General features: G+C 43.9%; 1 protein-coding gene across 3 annotated transcripts in view; it reads right to left on the reverse strand.

Moving 5' to 3' along the window:
- The window catches only part of pleca (plectin a), a 94,359-nt gene that overhangs the window by 22,658 nt on the left and 50,105 nt on the right, over positions 1–21,596 (reverse strand). For all 3 annotated transcript variants that reach the window (XM_068711410.1, XM_068711409.1, XM_068711411.1), the window contains 10 exons: positions 12,061–12,122; positions 9,229–9,318; positions 7,419–7,496; positions 7,190–7,282; positions 4,006–4,172; positions 1,685–1,800; positions 1,472–1,578; positions 1,120–1,239; positions 922–1,017; positions 562–689 (listed from right to left, as the gene is read on the reverse strand). In XM_068711410.1, coding sequence (XP_068567511.1) covers positions 562–689; positions 922–1,017; positions 1,120–1,239; positions 1,472–1,578; positions 1,685–1,800; positions 4,006–4,172; positions 7,190–7,282; positions 7,419–7,496; positions 9,229–9,318; positions 12,061–12,122 — 1,057 coding nt within the window. The remainder of the gene's footprint in view (positions 1–561; positions 690–921; positions 1,018–1,119; positions 1,240–1,471; positions 1,579–1,684; positions 1,801–4,005; positions 4,173–7,189; positions 7,283–7,418; positions 7,497–9,228; positions 9,319–12,060; positions 12,123–21,596) is intronic.

Below are 21,596 nucleotides of genomic sequence, written 5' to 3' on the forward strand. Positions count from 1 at the left end.
GACAGTCAAGTTAGCCTCCATGGTACTTTCTATGTGATTAACTGATTATCTGTTGACAAATTAAAGTCAAACTAGTGAAAAGAAAAGCACTCACTCCATCTTCCGGCGGAACAAATACTTTAACTCGTATCCCTGATGCATGAAAGCCATTTTAGAGCCCTGCGTGTCCACTAAAGTAGAGTTGATGTTTTTAAAACTCTTCACAGCACTTCCTCCAGTCGTAAGAGAACCAAAAGCAAAGGCAACGCCCTAATAACCTTGTGATTAACAACCAGTTTATGCCCATATTATTTTTGAGAGATTGTTGCCACGGCGAAGGCACGGTTGTCATGTGTTTGCCCTAATACCACTTTTACTTCCCATCCCACAAAGCCAACTCAGTTTCCTTGCATTGCCAAAGTGGACTTTATCATTGGGAAATGAGTCATCGTCGTGGTCACACAGTAACCAGCTGGTGAATCATTTGTGATCTTTATTTCTGAATATTTTGTGTTTTGTTTTTTTGAAATGTGGAGTTTGCTTTGGCAACATGTGATGAGGTCTAGATCGTGGTCTACTCACCTCTCAAACTCGGTCCTGAGGAGACGCTCTCTCTCCAGTATGGCGATGTGCAGACGACCCCATTCCTTCTCCACGTCAAAGGGATGGTAACCTGGCGGCACTTTCACGTGTCCTGCCTGAACGGCACCCTGCACAATAAAAAATGTGTCACGTTTTAGTAGCTGTAACTAGTGAAATCTTGACATTTTTGCTTGAACAGTGAATGCAACTATGAAACAATTATCAGAACAGCTGCTGTCAAAGGACTAATGCAGTAATCGATTGATTATTTCAGCTCTAAAACAGTAAAAAACGAAAACTAAAAGTAAACAAGCTAAACTTTCCGTTACGATTCTCTCAAACGTTGCTGTGGAAACTCACCTCAAAAGACTTGAAGATGTGTTTGGAGCGGTTCTTGTCTGCCTCTTTAGCAGGAAGCTCGGTTTCCTTAAATTTCAAAAACTGACGCCACAGAACCTGCAGATCAGAAAAGGGATTAATAAATGTATCGTCATCATTGGTTATTCTGCCGTTATGTTAGTCGAAACACTTTAAGACTTAAGGCCCAGATAAACTCACCTCAATCTCCTCATAGCTGGTGGGGAACTTCCTCTCCTCAAAGACGAGGATGTGGTGTCTGATCCACTGCAGCAGCATGGTGACCAGCTCATAATACTCCTGCCAACGAAGCTCCAGCTCCTGAAGCACAGATACAGAGAGAGGTTCAAGTTAACCCTAACCCTTAAGTTGTTTTTGTTTGCACTGTTGTAATCATTGTGAACTGCTGTTAAGAGCATCTGCTACGCTACAACTATTACATAAATCAGCAAGGTGATCATTTCAGCCACATTTAAAATACTACTTCTTGTCTCTGCTGCAAAATGTCTTGATAGTGATCTGAGAGACGATCTGGTGATGAGGAAGGACTTACATTGGCTTTGACACCGTCCTGAACGTCTGGTACCCTAGGCATGGCGTCGTACATAGAGGAGACGTATGTGATGATGGATTTCTCATCTGGATGGGGCACATCCACATCTGTAGATAGAGGATAGAGTTATTTTTTTTAATAGTGTGAAGCTGAAGACAAGAAATGCAAACAAGCTGAGGTATTCACTGAGTACAGCTTTCAGGATTCTCTCACCCTCAGGGTCCAGCAGTCGGGTGACGCCCAGGTCTCTCTCTGCCACGCTGAAGGCCTGCTCCAGATTCTGCTGGTTGCTCTGTCGGTACACTTGACTCATGTCGATCAGAGTGGGCCTGTGGACAGCAAGCAGCCAGAGAGAACCGTGAGTGAAAATTGGTGGTTACGCTGTTATTAATGTCAATCAAGACTTAAATACCTTACGTCATGTGTGACGGTTGAAAATCTCAGAGAGAAAGATACTCATTAATCACCTTTCAACATTTCTCTTTCATTTTCTCACCTGACAGCCATAATTCCATGATGAAGGCTGTCAGGTAAAAAAAAGATAGACATTTCATATTTGATGTTGCTGCAGGAAAGCTGGATCCTGAGCAGTACGTGTTTCCTGATACCAGGCAGGGCAAGCAAAAACACGAGTCCTCACTGCCAGAGATGCTTCAAATTCCCCCATTAATTTATACATTAAGACGACAGACACATTGCCTTTGAGTGAACTTTGTCAGGAAGATAACTGCAGTCTAACGACATGTCGCCACAAGTTCAGAGCATAAAAGATTAAAGTGCATCTCATGCCTAGAAATAGCAAAGACACATAACGTTCGGGACGCAGATTGTGGAGTAAATTCTGCACATTTAAGCTTCGTTGGAAAAAGTATTTTGCATACGCTTGCGCGACTCTCTGGATGTAGTATTCTCTGTGTGCCCGGGTCGGTTCCTGCTCCACGTAGCAGGCCTGTCTGTAGGACAGCCTGTCCCTGCTCAGGTGGAGGATGTGAGGCTCCGATCCCGAATCGTGCTCCTCGCTCTGGGAGACTCGCCTGGAGCGAGCACCGGGGCTGGTGGAGCCTCGGCCCGAGTCGAAAGAGTTCTCGGTGGGGATGTCCTCACACAGCATGACCACCCGGTCCTCCAGGTCACTGACTGAGCCCGCTGTGCTGCTGGACGCACTGTTCAGACGCCTCTTTGAGTGAAACTTCCTCTTTAGTTTCATCATTGTAGCAACGGTCAAGTTTCGCGGCACTTCCAAGAGAGTGAGGTCCAAAAAATTTTTTTAAATGAAAAAAAAAAAAATAAGACTAATCTTATTCTGGCTCAAATCCACTGGTAATTCCTAATTATATCCAATTCTCTTCTTATTGTGAGTTCTTGGTCAGACTTCTGTTTCAGCCGATCGTCGCTGCGACGACTCCTCGCTGCAGCTGTTAAATCTCTGCACGTCCTGCTCTTCCTCCACCAAGAAATAATCTATGGTGGAGCAGTTGGCGTAACCGTGTTTTGCTACAACCTGCCGAGGCTCCAGCGAGCATACCTCCAGGGCAACCTTTTCTTAAATGAGACTGATACGCCCACACCGGGAAAAGAAAACTCTCTCTCCTTTTAAACCGAAGGAAGCTTACTCAGTTTGTTAATGTTATTTTTGTGTTGCGTGGTAAGTCCTCCTGCAGGGCTTGTTTGTCTGTGAAAGCACAAAGTGATGCTCCACCCAAAATATGTGGTTTGAGTACAACACGATCGCCTGCTGTAGGCTTTTACATTTTGAAGTTTCTTTATTGAGGTGGACAGCAGCTGTGGTCAGCGAGTTTTCACAGCAGGAAAAAGTATTAAATCATCTATAAAAGCTTTTTAAACTTCTTTTACACCTAAGTATGTTCAAAACAGTCCTATTTCTACCTAATTATGACTGGTACTGCGATTCTGATGGGAGCAGTTTATTCAGTTACCAGAGAGATTTCAGGTCAGAAGCCATCTGAATGAAAATAAATCAATGAAATGTATTGAACGAATGAGCTGTGGTATTTATCTTGACGTTTGATTTACAATAGCCGAGCCACATTTTGTCCCAACAAGTCAGGTGTGCTGTTGTAAAACTCAAATAGGATTTTGGCATTCCTGCCTCTGTACAAGTGAAATATGAAAAAGGTCACAGAGAAGATTTTTGAACTAAGTGGAAATAATATGTCCTACGGTGTTACAAGATCCCAAGTCCAGGCAGGCTCTTCTAATCAGAAAATATTTCTGCATGGTTTAAAAAAAAAAAAAAAAAAAAGCTTCAGGGCAACAAGTTTCCATGGCATCCCTTCTTAGATAATCCTTTTGTGTCACTATTATTATAAAGGCAGCGTTAATCACATTTTGAGCACCTTTTGACTATGTCTGTTTATTGCATGTATGTTAAATTCTAAGTTTTGTCTTTCTTGCCCTTTTCCCCTTAGCTTACCATTTGTATCCAACACTTGGTAAAGACCAGTCGTTAGTACAAGGTTTGACTTGAAGCCCTCAGCCTGGCAGCCTCCGTCTACTGAGGATCGGTGTCTCACCTGTGTTTGTGTATGATGGCGTTGAAGAGCTTGCCGTCCCTCCAGCCGGTGGTGAAGTTGTCGCAGCGCAGGCCCTGGTATCCCTCCACCATCCTCTGGGACCAGAGCAGCAGCTTCTCCTTGGCCGTCATGTCGTCCGACTGGCCGTTCACCTGAATGTCTGAGATCTGAAGGAGGAGACGGTGCAACTAGTCAGAGATAGTAAAAAGCCCTAAACACTTAAACTGAAGCTCTCTTTTCAGCTGCTTTTTTTTTTTTTTTTGGGGGGGGGGGGGAGTTCATTAAGAGCTCTGATGATGTTTAGCTCTGGATTCTTTGGAGTTTGAAGTACTTATTTGAAGTCACTTTGGACGAAGGTAACTTTGAAATGAGTTTCGAGAGTTTTTCCAAATTCTTACATCTAACACTTCCACCAATACTGTTGTATTTATCAAAAGTAAAATTAAAATGACTTTTCTTCATCTTGGCATAGACTTTCTTTTCTTTGATATTTCTATATTGAAGGAGATTGAAATGTTGGTTGAAGGGCTGGATAACTTTTTTTCCAGTTTGCCCACTGATTTCTTCCAGACTTGAGGTGAGTCACGTTAGAAACCTCAAATGACAACCAGCACTTTTACTTGGAAAGCAAAAGAAACACAAAAGTGTTGATTAAATGCCAGAAAAAACAGAAATCATAAGAGTAAAAAGTCACTGATCTTAAAAAGTGATACTGTTCCAAACAGACATTCTCAATAAATCCTCTGGCTTCTGTGAATGAATGTTGGACTGTGTACCAGAACCTCCAGCTCTGAGTCACAAGAACACACTACTGAAAATAATCACTCAACAGTGTGTCTTTTCTTTGTGTGAACGACGACAAGACTTCAAACAAACTACGGGTTTAATCAGTCCAGATGTCCTCTTAGGTTGATCCTAGCGCTGCGTTGTCCCTGAGGGACTTGACATGAATTTTACTATTTAAGTTTTGCAGCCGTCGACTCGCTGTGTGTATTTTGCATGAATCCATCATCCAGTAGTTTCTGACATCTATCATCAGATGCACAAATGTTACTTATTAAAAGTCCTCGGTGTTTGTTTTGGTGTGCTTGACGTGCCAGATGGGCGGGGCTCTCTACAAAACTAGGCACAAGTCGTAAAAAAGTCGCAACAATCACAGGAAAACTTCTGAAAGTGAACTCTGTGTGTTTGATACTTGAGTTGTCTTGATGCAGAAAACTTTACCGGCTCCGTTCAGTTCAAAATAAATGTCTGCAACTTGGTGTCTCTGTGTCACTACTTGGTGATTTGTTTTACACATATAAGACCAGACAAACATTAAAAAAGCGAGTTAAATCTGCCGTATGTTCTCTGAACCTTAATGCGTAAAGTGAAGGTTGCACTTCCAGCCCTGATGAATGTCACAGTCTCTTACTGGAATAAATGCAGTTTTATTACCACAACATACTATTTCCAGTGTTTTTAGGTATGACTCATGGAGTCATAGCAGAACTAGCAATTTCACATACAGGCTCTTCTCTCTCTCTTTTTTTTTTTTTTTTTGCAGGAAAGGGTGGAGGAGGGAAAAAAAGAATGCATCTCTTCCTTCTGCTATTTTCCCTTCAGAAGGGAAACCCCGGTGCTACAGTGTGGACGTGGGCACAGAGTGACTCAGAAGCTGAAAGAGGACCTCCGCCCTCGCGGCCTCTTTTTTAAAAGTGTCGAGAGAATATCAGCTCCCTCTGTGACGAGGCCCATTATTCACACCGGTGTATTACTAAAACGGGATCTGCACCTGGGGAGCTCAGGAGAAATAGACCATTGTTTGTGATGACCAAAACAAAGAGGTTATGGGTTTGTTTTTAAAGAAATAATAGCTGCCTGATGACTAAGTGCATCTACGTGGACATTTTGTTTTGCTTTTCTTACTTGTTTATGTCACTTTTATAACATGGGCAAACTGTGGGAGATCATTCCTCTCGTTTCCACTGCAGCTTTTGAGTCACGCCCACGTCGCCTTCCAGCTTTCGCATGGGAATCACTGAGTCACACGGGACGGGGAAAAGGATCCCACATCCCAACATAACCATCATACCCATCAAAGAATCTCCATGTACTCCCACTGTTTTTCCACCCCGAAATCTACCAAACCATCTGCTAAACAAATATCCAAACACGCCTCTAGGTGGTATAAGTAATTTCATACTGTTAATGTTTGAATAAAACATTTAGATTTTATGGTAACCTACACATCTGCAGGAGTGAATCAAATAAAAAAAAGGCTCTGAAATTTACCTGTGAACATCCTTCTTTAAAAATGAATGAATAGCTTTTTTTCAATGTTTAGACTGGGTGTACTCAAGGACAAGAGAAGCGGTAGTGGTTGTATATAAAAGTTTAAGTGCTGCCAAATGTTCAATGAAGCCCATTTGGAAACGATTGGCTGTTGGACTCCGCCGTACTGTAACTGCTGTGTCAACATCAGGAGAAATCAAGGCTGATGCTTGAACCCCGAACAGGGAACGCTCTCTGATTTTCCTCACCGAGCCGCGGAAGCAAACTAATCACAATGTAATGAAAGTAAACTATGAAACGCATGGTATTCATGCAATGGAAGAATTTGATCTGAAGCAATTAATGTGCAGTTTAAAAGATAAACAACACATGCAGGAAATGTGAGTCAGCTGTTCCCAACAAGGCTCAGTCAGTCTACTTTGAATACATGCAAAATGCAAGGAAATGCAAATTGAATAGCGAGTTTTTGTGTTCAAAAGCTTCTCTCAAATCTCCTAATTTAACTTCACAGTCGTAATGACAGTCAATTAGGTCTGTAACGTTTTGTGTATTTAAACTGAACCGTCACTGTAATTTGATTGATGCCATTAGTGCGGGACCAAAGTTCACACGCCCATATTCTGTCTGGAAACTTTTAGCTGAACACTGTTGGTAGCATATGCTGAGGTTAGCACAACCAGGGCACTGGCGTAGGAGTGAGTCCATAAGAGATGCTTTGAAGTTTTATAGTCTATTGAGGACTGGTGCAAATTATGAAAGTATTTGTTCAGTGTTTGAAAATAAATGGATCCTTATGCATTTGTGTTTCTTTTCCCCGCTGACTCCTTAACTGTGTGTGAACCAAACCGTGACTTCTGTGTACCGATACACACCTACAGTAAATTATATTAAAAAAAAGTGTCGTACATACCTGGAAGTGAAGGATGATGGTCCATATCAGCCCCAGGGTCAGCTTAGGGTTTCCATCTGCAATGTCGTCGTTCCTGATGTTGACCAGTTTGACCTGAAAAGGTGCAGTTTTCAGGTTAGCATGGAAAGTTTAAACAGAGAAACAGAACTCAACAAGGAGGAAAACAGAAACGTTCAAATGCTGGTTTTATGAAAATGTGAATTATTAAAAAATGTCCCGGTCTACTGACCTGTCTGCGTTTGAGAAAGTCCAGGGCGATCTGTACATTCTGCAGCTTGTGGAAGCGCATTCGGCCTTTCTCCCGCGGCTGCAAGAGAGGAAGAGAACTCATTAAAGTGTGTTGAATGATCAACAACCAGCAAGGCCCCATGACTGAGGAACAGGTGTCTCGGTGTCCAGCAACACCTCTAGATCTACTCTACTGGATAAAAAAATCATCACAGTCATGGTCTGAACTTAAAATTCAAATACAGCAAATTTGAAGTACGAATTCAAATTCTGCGTGATTGTGATCAAAGCGTCTGGTCAGATCTGACTCTTAATGACACCAGGAATGCATTCGAACAGACCAGCCAGCATGTCTGCAGGTGAGAGCATGTTGATGAATGATGCACGATCTGAGTGATTCCCCCGATCAATCCTTCTCAACCCTCATTTTCTATTAGACCTGCAATCAACTGTCTTCTGCACCTTTGTTCTGAAACACCTTTTACATCTCATACGGTCTTTGATTTGAACGCAGTCCAGTGGAGCCGGATCTCTGATTTCTAAACCTGCACAGGACAGAGTTACCCAGCAGCGTCGACATGCATTGGTGCTCCACGTCTTAAGCCGGCAAGAAGCTTTGTTGCAGAATTAGTCAACATATCAGCTCGCATGTGATGGAATTTGTGCCTTTGCTTTCAATGCAGTGAAGGAACCAAATACTTTTTTTAAAAGGAGCATGCCAGTGATGTTTAAGTCAAAAACAGATAATGTCAGAGATCACTGATTCTGCTTCATTTCTTTATTTTTATGTATCATCCTGTCCTGGTGATGCAGGTGAACGCAGGAACTATTGTGTTAAGAATCTCCTGGTCGGTGCCTTCAGGTATAATCCAGTGATGAAAAGCTTTGGATTCATGAACCATTTGTCACAAAATGAAACCAAGAAAACAAATCATGAAAAGAGTCATGTGAATATTGTCTTCTTTTATTTCTGCAAATTCTAAAATCTAGGATGTACGGTAGAGTCCTTTAAGTATGTTTTTTTCAAGGTTCCAATTGAGTGAAAACTTATAATTGAAAGAGCTGATTACTCGACTCCACATACAAAAAATAACTAGCCTAAAATGCCTGTAGAAATGAGTCCACTAAAACCTCTACTAGCCCTTCCTATCTCCTCAAAGACTCCTGACCCGGCTAGCTCTCTGATAAAATGGAGGACGACGATGTGGACACAGAAAGGGGACAATACAGGGAGTGTGACTGTCATCATGCACAACCCAGCAGCCACCTGGGGTGGTGACGCATGCCACGCCCGACGCCCGCAGTCCTGGCGCCACTCACCAACCGCACGTTCCTCACAACGTCGCGCTCCCTCGGCTACCGCAGCAAGAGCATCGCAAGAGAGGAAGGCGGAGGCACAGGGGAAGAGGTCAGGGCAAAGGTCAGCAGGAATTAGATAAAGGAAATTAAACCAGGGGTCAAACAAGTCAGTGCAGAAAGGTTACGAGATGGAAGCAAAGAATGAAAATTAGTGTCTTAAGGCGACATCACCAGAAGGTGTGTTCCCAAGAAAACAGCTACGGTAAGTAAAGTAAAAAAGAGTGCGCATAACCGCAGCATGTTCTGAAATGTTGAAAAACCTCCACAGAATCAAAGTCAACACATGCTCAGAAAAACATATAAAGCGCTTCACGTTACAGCTGACTGGACAGAAGAACAATACGGCAGCAAAATAAGTCAGTGGGACAAGAAGACAGGTTTGGACAGGACAGGGGGTTAAGGCAGAAGCAGATGTCCTGATAGCTGAAGGGTTAAAGGTCACCAAAGCTCACCAGTGTCTCTCCGGAGAGCACCTCCAGCAGGGAGATGAGGTTGTGTCCATCTCTGAGGTCCTCGTACAGGTCAGTGATGTGTCTCTGGCTCTGGGGAGAGAAGACAGGAGGCAAATGTTCGTGATAGAATATTGATCCTTACATTTGAGTCAGCATCAGTGGTGAGCCACAGCTTAACGTTCACACATAATACAAAGAGCACTGGAACGGCTGACCACCTCAACACAAACAGTGGAAAGGGATTGGACTAGGCACAGATACCTGTGACTGAGTCCCGTAATGTTACGTAAAAATGAAAAAAACAACTTAAAGAGGAAGTTTGGATGTTTTGAAGTGGGGTTGCATGAGGCTCTTATCCAGAGTCAGTGTGTTGTGTATAGTAGATGGTGGTCAGCACGTCCCCCGGTTTGGAGAAACAGACAGGAGCACCAACACGGGACCAAAGCAATGTACAGCTGTGGCTAGCTACATTTTTCTTTGCTGCTGCTCCGTCCACAGCAGCACATGACTTTGCTTCAGGGCTGGTACCCCAGTCTGTTTCTTATACCTGGGGGCGTGCCCACCGCCATCTGCTGTGGATGAGTACCTCAATCAACCCCACTTCAAAACCGTTCCTTTAAAAGACAGGATGGTGCACAACAACAACAACAACTGTCTGCCTTCTGCAGTGGCAGACTGCGTCCACATTTGGGGTTCTTTTAAAAAAAAAAAATGTTTTCATCATTTTGGCTCACCAAAGTGAGTACTAAAATGTTGGTTAAAATCCCTCATTGCATAGAAAATCAAAGTATTGTGAGTACGATAAGTCAAAGTTGAACCAGTAAAGCAAAATCGAATTGATTTTTTTCAATGTTTTTGGGGGAAATATGTTTATGTTTGCTTTCATTTTCTCTTCCAAACACACTACGTATTTGGGGTTTTGTATGAATCCTCTTTGATCACTAAATCGCTCATTTCCCCTCATCCTCTTGGGTGTGGTGATGTGTCTCCCTAATCACAGCAACAAGGTTGATCAAAATATTACGTCATAACCAAAAGGAAGGATATCAGAACTATTATCAGTGTACGTATATAATGATAACACTTCCAGTAGACTTTATGCACACCCCTTATTACTTCATTTGTAATTTGGTATTTCTTTTAGCTGTTGTAATGAGTTAGAGAACATGAAAAGACAAGTTTCACTGCAGAAAAGGCTCTTACAGTTAGAAAAGAGACCAAGTGTTAAAATGAAGGAGAAAAAAAAAGGTCAGGGGTTAGAAGCTAAGGAGCTCAGGTAACGTATGGGAGGGAGAGAGGGTAGAAATGTTGACACAGACATGCAGGCAGAAATGAATGTTTGTCCACTCAGCACTCTGCTCACTGACAGCACCTACCTGTGCCTTCCAGTGCTGATGGGAAAAGGATGGGAGGACAGGATGAAGGATGAAAAGAAGAAACAGTTTGATGAGAGAAGGTATAAAACAGCAGGGACTCGTGAGGGAGAACAGACGACAGACAAACAGGCAGACGCTGGTTTGATTTGACACACAAAGACACTTTTCCTGTTTGTTTTTGAATCGTTTGATTTGTCTGGTCCCATCCAAAACTTTCCACAACTGTTATTTCAGTATTGTTTTTATGAATGTTTGTGGTCTGCATTGATGTAGGATTCGCAAAACTGAAATAAAACACAGAACTACGTCTGGTTTTCCTTATTTGTAATCTGACATCACGCTACAGTAGAGGCAGCTGTCGAACAAAAATGGAGCGTTCATGTCCTCGTGGTTTAATCCCATGACTGTCCAACAATGCCTCGATGGCAGCCGGATCGCCGACCCGCTCGGGCTCTTTTGGACCCCAAATCTGAGGGATTTCCAGACAAAGAAACAAGGACTATGGGTCGTCTCGGACAGGACGCACACGGAGAGGACAGCAGACATTCCTCACAGTTTAACACACTTCAGTTCCTGTGTGAAAACACGGCTTCGTCGACCTGAACGTGTCTGAGGGAGTCATTTAACTGGTGCGTTACAACCTATGAAACAGGGAATGTTGAGCTTGATAAATCACTTGTTTTCTTGCAAGTGGCTAATAGTTTCATCTCTGATTAATTGATATGTGAAATGATTGTCATTGTAGCCACAGCCCTTTATTCTGCACCCGACTACAGAGATCTGGGGAAACCTCCCCCACACACACACACACACACACACACACACACACACACACACACACACACACACACAGTTCAGTTGTGGAGGTTCCTGTTCCCCTGCAGAGCCCTGAGACGGTCTGGAGCCCAGATGTCAAAACCTGAGCGAGCCCGGCCCACGATGCCGCTGTTCCTAAAGCGAGGCCAGGTGTCCGTGACTCACTCCCTCACATGCATACAGTTAACACAAAGGAGGAGCGATTTGTACAATGTTTTTTGTCCTTCAATTTTCCTAAAGAGGGTGAGGGTTAGATTTTGCTTGTTTTGAAGAGAAATATAGGGAATCGAAATCTGATTTTGCTTCGTGTATCTATTTCCAGTTTATCTGTTTTTACAGCCCTTAGACTCAGTTAGATCAGACAGTCCATTACTTCCTAAGGAAACATTGGTGTGTAATTGAAGCCTTTATAACCAGGTGGCATATGAAAGTAACTGAACTTAATCACAGCACCCTTTGGGGTCATTTAAGGACAGCTGAAGTCAGCTGTTTACCAGGAGGAATTCACTCAGTTACAAGGTGGAGTGAAGAGTTTATTTACTTTTTCTTCTTGTTTCATAATCTACATCATCTCTAAACAAATGTACATTTGTATGACAGTAAGTATTGTGTTATGAGTGTCGCTGGAGACGGATGTTACCTTCATCAGGTGCTTGTTGACCCATTTTGTGAAGGTCTTTTTCTGAACTCGGTCACGTTCATCTGTGGAGAGACAGATCACACAGACGCTCAGGTCAATCAGGTGCTACGATGCAAGAGTTGTCACTCCGTTAACTACAACCATCAATGGTGATCATTTGTACAAAACATTTACATTAATGTCAGCATGCTATGAAAATGATCTTACAGGGACATAAAACGTATATTCATAAAAATATCACCGTATCACTATTTGTACTGGATGTTTAATGATTTAGAATGTTGTCAGAGAACAAAAACAAAAGTTTCCACCAATATTGAAATATCTGATTACCAAAGACACAACTTAAAATGCTCACGGAGAGTGATTATCTATCAAGTAAGTTACAAGTCTAAAATGCAAATATATTTTTGTTCACATAGTAAATGAATCAAGGGCTGCCTGGAAGAATTCTATCTATAGAGCAATGACTCCCAAACGTATGGGTTTACGACCTCTTCAGTGGGAGCAATGTCTTCTTTCCTATCGTCACAGACTGCATATGTCTACCAGTTTGAAAGAGTTAGCCAAAGGGTTCTCATGGCTTTAGTCAATTGATTTTTAAAGGCCCGAGGCAGTCAAATTAAGCAGAAATTGGACCAAGTCATTAAAAAAAATCCCATCCCATACAAAAATAACAGTGAAATCCCAGAGGGGTCCAGACCATCGAGTTGGGAACCACTGCCCCCCACCTGGGATCATCATTGAGATTAAGAAAAGAGAGACGGTCTGATGAGTATTTGTTCTCACTGAAGCCCGAAGCCACGACGTTGAACATGAGACTGCACAGGCTGCTTCGGGTGACACAGAAAGTGGACTATAAAAAAAAAAAAGGAAATAAAAGATGTCGCGCTTGTCAGGTGAGACGTGTAATTTACCGCTGACATCCCTCAGATTAGCACCTCTACAGGGACGTGTTTCTACCTGCGTGACTGGTGCTGTTGTGGTTTTCACTTCACAGTATGACTACTACAAACAGGGCTCTCACATACCAGCAGGTTCATCTTGTGCAATGTTTTCCCTCATTTTTTTTCCCTTTTCAACCAACTACCACAGGAACACTTTCACTTCCTCACCGTGGCGCTTCGATGAGCGATGAGAGCGGCTGTCAAACACAGAGGCCGGTGTGACGCAACAAAACAAGTCTGCCTTTGAAGAAAAGTGATTATGGACCTGATCAGAAGAAACAGTGAAACCATTATGCTTGATTACATTATCTGGATGGGCGGAAGAGATCAGATGAAGAGGGAACAGAGAGAGCGAAGAAAGCGACATCCCGTGGTGCCGACGCCCATGTCGGGGTGGCATCATGTCGCTGACTCACAGACGCGCTCGTGACTGTTTCACAGTCTAAACCACAGAAGTGAAATAAACCCAAAAGGCAGAGGAATTCTTCAAGTTAATAATAAGTTCTGGAGAAAACAAATCTGCTGACATGTCGGCTGTTGCTCCGGCTGCTCAGGACAATGTTGTTCATGATCAAGGTCGAACAACATTCAAGACCTCAAACAGGAGAAATGAACGACACCCGAAAAAATAACTTTACCAGATTCCTCTTACAAATAACGTGTTTGCCTAGCAGCAGGCAGCAGGCCGAGCTGTGGATGTTTCCTTTCCTCCGCTCAGTCAAAGGAACCTTTAAGATGAGAGGTAACGAGTCTCCTGAAACAGTTATTGTTTGTTCATGCTGTATGCGGCTGTAATGTGGAGCGTCACACGGAAAGAGGACACAAACTTTTAATGAATTAATTTCTGGCACAAGAAAAAATAAGTCTGGTTAATGCATCTGATAACCGGATTAGAAGAAGTTCTTTTGTCTTTAACTAGGCAGCCTGTCATCTGAGCTGCATCCAACCTAACGACTAATTAGACTGTGAGTCCAGCCAGATATCGTCACTGCTTACTCGATCTTTCGTATCAAAATGGGTGTCAGCGCGTGTGACCAATAAAAAGAGGAAACGGCGTGACACATGGAGGGGTGTGGCCCGTTTAATTCAAGAGATTGCAGAAGACCACCGCAGGGTAGACCGACGCAGATTCTACCTTTCAGACATCAAACTACATTTACACCAGGTCTTCATAGAATACCACAGAATTTCACCCTGGTGTGATTCAACAAGAAAATAATCAAAAATAAAACTAGAATTAAATTAGCAGAGGAAACACAAAAGGCCTCCACGCCTATACAACTGAAACAATGTAAAGATGACTCTACCTTTCCTGTGATCCATGGCCTTTAGCATCCCCTGATAGGGGGAGTCCTCTATGAAGACCACGTCGCTACCCACACTGTCAGAGGAGTAGTTTCTGAATCTCCTCTCCATCGCCATGCCGGCCTTATCTCAGAGATCAACAACAAATCAGCAGGTTGAGAGACGACGTTGTCTGCTTATTGACTTCTTCTTCTTGCCTGAGTCTCTGCTTCACAGTGTGATCCTGTAGTTAAGTGGGTGTGTTCAGGCCACTGATTCAGTTCTTACTCCCTTTTTTTCCCTTCCTGTGCATGTCTCTGACATTCTAGGCTGCAATTTGTTTTTCTTTTCTTTTTTCCAGCAGCCCTTGCAAAATGCCTGCCTGCGGGCTACGATGTCAGAAGCTGTCATTCAACACGCAGACAGTGATCTGTGGAAGGAGAGGGAAGATTCGCCCCTCCTGGACCAGCCCTGTTATGTACCGCCCACCAAACCACACATTACCGGAGAGACCACCACTGAGCACAGACCCCTGCACTCATTATATCAGATCTTCATTAACTTCTATGTGTCTCCAACTTTACTTTACAGTCGACGAGCAGCTAAAAGACCAAAGACAGGTTTGTCTGCTTGTTGCATTTGTCTTATATCAATGACAAACCTTTTCAAACTCGTATAGTTTAGGTTAATTTCCCTGCAAGCTTAGAATATTCAAGGATAGTTTGATATCCAGGATTTCAGCTGTCAAGCAACTACGCTCTTAATGCAACAAACAACTTAAAACAATGGATCCCTTTCACATTTTATTTTCTAGCAACAAAGCCCAATTTCCATAGCTGCCTGCAAATCTGGTCCTCAAACGCAAGACCTTTTTTGTTTCATAATAAATAATTCCTGCCTGTGTATCTCTCAGTAGAAAGGTCAGAGGTCAGGCTGATGTGTCAAAAACAGGAGCTTTAACTCCATGCTGCTCCAAAACATACAGTGTGTGTCCTTGAGACTCGCTTGTCAAAAAGACAAGGGATGTGGTGGTGGTGGGGGGGGCATTCCCTAATATAGACCCAGCTGTACAGCTACGGCCCACTGGAGCTTGTTAACCCCAACTGAGCTCCACGAGCGCAGGCTGCCAGTCACCGCTGTGTGGTCGGAGGCTGGCAGGCTGGACCTGCCACGCAACCACAACCGGAGCCTTGATGAAAAGCCTGTTCCTCCACACGGACGGGAGGCCGGGGCGATGGAAACAAACGTCGGCGGCCATTTCTCGACACGGAACAATCACGAGAAACCATCAGCACACAACTAGAGGGGGAACTGGCTCTGAGGGGTTTGTTTCCGTACAGCGCAGCAGCAGGAAGAATAGAAGCAGTTATAGAGCTCTAATGAGAACAACCTGCGAGACATTTCAGTTCTCTTATATGAATTTCCAATTGTGAATCATTTGCTTCTGGTGAGCCAGTGGCTTACAAAAAAAACAAACAAAGATCTTAAGAGAGCCACGCTGCTGCAGAAACCCATCCCACACACAAAGCGGCTATTGTGGCTCTGTGTGGACTGAACAGTGTGAGTCTATGTGCATGAGCGCTAAAAGAAAAGAGGAGCATTGTTACATCGGCATCTTTTTCATACAATAAAATGTCTTTCCAAGAAAAAAAAAAGTTATGCATTGGGGTGCTCTGAACTAGCACCTCCCTCACTACCACATTCATGTCCCAGAGCACCTAAATACCTGCACCACCTCTCACCCTTGGGAGCATCAATATTCCGAGCAGATACTGACACAAGACGGAGTAAAGGAGAGATTTTTGTTCTCGATACCTACACAGGGAGGTGGCTTGTCAGGACTTGTGTGTGGAAGCTGCAGCCCTCAACTTGTCACTATAGGCTTTGAACGTGCTGAAAATGTAATCCTGCGATCTTACTTTTGTCGTGCAGCAACCGAGGACATTCAATTTAATTCAATTCAATTTATTTTGTATAGCCCAAAATCGCAAATCACAACTTCGCCTCGGAGGGCATGAGAGGATATGAGCGCGGTCAGAGATTATTTAGAGGCTCTAGAATCATAAAAGTATAACGTGTGTAAAAAATAAGCATTTTAACTATTGCTGTCGTATTGTGCAGCTCCCAAAACACTGCATGCTAAACTCTTTGAATTTGTGCAGATATCAGCTGATTGAAGTCTTGACGCAATCAGATGATTTATTGATTTAAAACACAATCCTGTATAATGTTTATGATGCACTTTTAATGAGATGCAATCATGTGGCTTTAAAGGAAAAGTGCTCTTATCAGTAAGGTGCTGATAGGCGCACACTGCAGTACTGTGTGGTAATAAAAACCCGAGCAGCAAGAGCTGATAAGAGTTTTATGATGACAGTTCTGGCGTGAGAAGCACGCAAGTCGATGCATTCCTCAGGGCGCGCCCGCCCTCCTCGCAGACAGGGGGAGCCGCCTTTCTGCGATAACACCCCCCCCCCCCCCCAAAAAAAAGCCTGTTCTTCTGTGCAAGTGACAGCATGCGATGTCAGTCCCACCAAGGACAGGAATGTTGGCGTGACATCTGGAGAGCAGGTCTTCCTGGAGTTCATGACTGAGGGGTGATGGTATGAACGTTGGACAGTTTGCCAAGGTGAGGAATGAAAGCCCCACGGCATTATGGGGCAGATCTAACCTGGAGCTGGCAATGAAGAGGGCATGAAGGCATGAACCACCACCAGAATAAGACAGAGCTCTGCCTGTTGTTACATCTGTAAGGAATGTATTATTTTTCAAAACAAGCTCAGGTGCCGATAGGCGGTGGTGAGGGGGGGCTGCAGATGGACAATGAACCCAATGTGAACCCTAGTTGCCCAGATTATGTCTTCTCTCCATAACTATCATACAGGCCTCCAACTCACTTTTGCAATAAGAGTATAATTTTTAGGGAGGGTGCCTTCAAAAACGACGTGTAATTAGCCACATATGGTGTTTACAATTTTGCGGTGACAGGAGGACAAGATAATTGCTATATTTATGATCTTCAGATGGGACAATTAAAGAGAAGATGAGGTTACTACTCCACGCGGTTTGTCTCCCTCTTCTGTTGGAAAAGCTGCACTACAAGACAGGAGAAGCCTGAATGTGCGACAATGATTTAACATCTAACCAGCAGCTGACAACCCTCTTCAGACCCAGTCCCTGAACAAGAGTTTAACTACTGTTAAGAAAGTGAGAGGTCTCCTGGGGCCCGGCGGTGTTGACTTATGCTCTCGGACAGTCACTTTGAAATATGGGAAGAGTGATTTGTGAGAGTGGTTGCCACGACAACGCAGCAAACACACACAGACACAGAGTCCGGCCGTGTGTGTTTACAGAGGAGCGGTTTTGGCCCGAACCCTCTGGAGGAGAAAGAGCATTTTAAACGTCACAGAAACTACAGATCATCTTCGTGACACGTTCAGACGGTAACACAGGAGGTAAACAAACAAACAAACCTCCATCAGCTTGAGCCTCTCAGCACACACTGAATGTTTACACAGTCACTGACGGTTAGCTGTATTCAAATGTGAGCAGTGAGCATCTCGAGCTGCCACTAACAATTTTCTTTTCATTACTTATGAATCTGATTATCATTTTCTATTATTACTCTCTTGTTAAATCATAAATCACTTGGTTTATTATCAATAATCATAAAATAGTTGCATTTGTGAAGCTGGAACCAGAGAATTTTTGGTATTTTTGCTCACAAAATTACTTTTTTTTTTTTAAATGTTGGATTATCAAAATATTTTCTTTTTTTTAATCAACTAAACGATAAGTCGTTTCAGCTCTATGTTACAGTATCTGCTATGTGGGATACTGTCATCACTGATAGCGCTCATATACAAAGTTATTGTTGTGTCGACTTCTATACAAGTGGAATCAAAGTTAATGAAACAATAAATAATAAAAAGTAAAATAAAAAAAAACACAAAGCTTTGCTCAGAGACGCCCACTTCTGTGACCCTCGAGGCCCCCCCCCCCCCCCCCCCCCCCAATGCCCCTCCCAACCCGATCATCCTCTTATTACAGGCGCTGAGCGACGGAGGCGGCGGCCGGCCAGACCTACCTGCGCAGCACATCCGACTGTACAGATGAGAGCCCACTTCTCCGCAGCTCATCTCGTGGATGTAATTCGTTCGTCGATAGATCATTGCGTGGCGCAACGTATCCTCCACCTCGGCCATCCTGGTGTGTGTGTGTGTGTGTGTGTGTGTGTGTGTGTGTGTGTGTGTTTGGGCCGCGCGTAAAAACAAACGGCGCGCTGGACTTTCCCGGAATAAAACGCGCCCCCACTGATTCGTGTGTTTCTCGTGAGTGGTACCAGCCCTCAAAAACTTCTCTCTATCCGAGCCACATGGAGGAGAAAAAAAACACACACACACACAGTGTCAGATTGCAGACAGTTTGTCACAAGCCCGGCCCACTTTTGTTCTGTTTAGCGAGATGAACCGGAGCGCTCCATCCTCCTCTGTTGCCGCCTTCGTGCGTTATAGCGCGCTAAAAGTTGAAGCGCGTCTGAGAGGAACGTCCCCCGAAATAAACTAGTGTTGTATTTACTGCTGCTGACTATCACGCTGTCCTTATTTTAGCGCGCGTGATGTCTGCGCCTCTCCCCACATTACACAACCACACAGACCCCGAAATGAGAAGCCGCTAGAATAACTTGTGCAGGACACTTTAGATAGAGACGCTCCCATCTATTGTCTCACTGGCTGGTAACAACAAAGGGCAGAGTGCAGGTTTAACGTTGACTGCTGGTTAATAAATTATCACTTACTTCCCCCCCCTCCCCTCCCCTCCTTCCTTCCCGCACATGCACAGCAGCTGTTGATCAGGAATAACTCCACCATAGGAGTCTTGTTTTCTCTACTCTTTCCTTGCAAACACTAAGAAATACTTCACATTCACAAGCTCATTATGTTGGCTTATGTTCAAGTTAAGGCAGCGTCCAAACCGCCATGACAGTACAGTAGATCCACTTCACCTCTACTATCTGGACTGTAATTTAAACCATACAATAATACAGCAGCCAATAGAGCTCGTTCAACAACTTCACTTCAACTTAAAGGGACAGTCGTCGGTACGTTTCTTCGTTGGTTACAAAAGCACGAATAATAAAGCGCACACACGATTTTACATGCATCCACTGTTTGATTATTCGCCTTTTTGTTTGCATAAAATATTGTAAAGTTTGGAAGCAGGGAATCAACAAATTTCATTAGATTTAATGTCCTTTTACATTCTTTGAGGATGTTTACAGTTTGTTTTTAAAACAGGTTTTTTATCTCTGACAGCGATATTCAAAGCAGGAAGGACAACTAAAACCCTACATGGGTCCGTTTCATCCTCTGGATCACAACACAGCGGTTGTGATCCACAGCCTGCGTTTACGAAACAGACCTAAAATGAATGAAATAATTGCATTAAAGCAATTTATCCAAATAAATGTGTCTTTAATCTTTAAGATAATAAAAAGTTGGACTGATGGAGGATGCATGTGTTCAGACGACACCAGCACACGGTGTACTGTGTCCCGACTACTACCGAGGGTTACCACTAATGTGTTTCATGTTGCTTTGGCTGTTGTATTGTGAAGGCCGTGTGGGGACACGGTGGGCGTGCATCGTTGTCAACGCTTGGTGTCCTTCAGTCATTTTTTTTCCACTTTCCAGTGAGAGCAGAGTGGGCTATCCTCCCTCCTCCAGTCTGTTATTACTGTGGCAGTGAAAGGCGAGAGGGGAAGTGAGTCACGGCTCCACACCACCGGCCAAAAAGCCCGATCCTTCTGTGTGTGGCGTGTGGTTCAGCAGACGCCGGCAGTCTAGAGGCTCCTCCGTGGACACTGGTGCAGACTTTGGGTGTGGCTTCCCAAATGGATTAGACGCATTTAGTGTTGTGAAGCGAAACGGAGCTTTCTAATCTTTTGAGAGCCTCGCACTAAATCGTTAACAGAAATCTCAAGTTTGAAGTTGAGCTTAACAAGAAGAGACGCCATTGCAGAGTGTTGAAGAGGAGGTCAAGATCAACTGAAGCTCCCTCGCAGATCTCATAATGGTTTATCACCCTTAATTATCTAACAGAGAGCTCAGACTCTTCTACAAAAGGTCCCGAGGATCAGCGTGAGGCCACGTGAAGGAGAACCACAGACCTCCTCCTCCTCCTCCTCCTCCTCCTCCAGTTTGTTATGACCGTATCCAGGACACACAGTCCACCAACCCCAGTGTCGAGTTTACTACCATTAGCCGGCCGCCATGTGTGGCACTCTGTGAGCTTTTTTTAAACCCTGCCTCTGGGGGAAATCCCTTTTACCTACTTCCACCATTCCCCCCCTGTGTCAAAGGCACCTTGTGGCTCCGGCACACTACAGTCCAGACTGACACCCAGCCGTGTCCTCACATCCTGCGTGTGAATGCTGCAGACATTTGTCACATTACAGGCTCGGAACAAATCAGGCGGCCAGACATCGATCGAGCCACTTCCCTCCTCTGATCAAAATACATCATTAAAGTGCTGGGAAGAGGGAACACGAGCGTTGCTGATGCACAGGGAGCAGACTTGTTGTCTGCACTGCGGCAGCTGACAGCAGATCTCTTCATATGAAAATGGGCTGGATATTGACAGAAGGTAGAGATAGCACAAGGCCCGCTTTTGCAATGCAATGTTTGCCCGCGATTTACCAGTCAAACTGCTCTTCGCGAGCAACCTTTGTACTTGAGCAGTGCACAGTTTACAGAATGTATACACTCACTGCACAGATGAGAGGAAGGTCACTTTCGCATTTCGCGTTGGTTCTATGATTTGCATATTAAGCGATTTTACGGTCTTTTTATCCTTTGAGGAGTACGTTTTCTCTTTCTGATGACTTGTCACTGCGTACTCACTACAAACACAGGCAAGTCACTGTTGTGAAAAACTGCTCTTATCTAGTCCTCCTCGACTTACTTTTTTAAAAGGATTGTGTTGTTTATTGTCCGACCTCGACCCCTGGGAGTGATAAGGAGAAAGTACACTGCCTGGCTTCAGTTTTGCAAAAACAAACCGACAATTTCAGGGCGGTGAGCATCCTGTAAGTAACAGTTTATAGCTGCTTTCAAGTGCAGGTGGAGCAGTTTAGACGTGACTTGGGGCTACTGTAGCGTTTTAGGCTGCTTCATTGTCCAAAGTGAGTGTGCTGAATTGTTTTTCAAAGGTCCTGTTTGCCAAACTGGTTTCTCACAATACTTTCAGAGGTGGGGAAAAACATTTGCCCTTTATGAACACCTGCAGACTGTCAGTCAGACATCC

This window comes from Cebidichthys violaceus, unplaced genomic scaffold (genome assembly GCF_023349555.1).
Source record: "Cebidichthys violaceus isolate CVI_PGR_0920_01 unplaced genomic scaffold, fCebVio1.0.p SCAF_16, whole genome shotgun sequence".
Lineage (NCBI taxonomy): Eukaryota > Metazoa > Chordata > Actinopteri > Perciformes > Stichaeidae > Cebidichthys > Cebidichthys violaceus.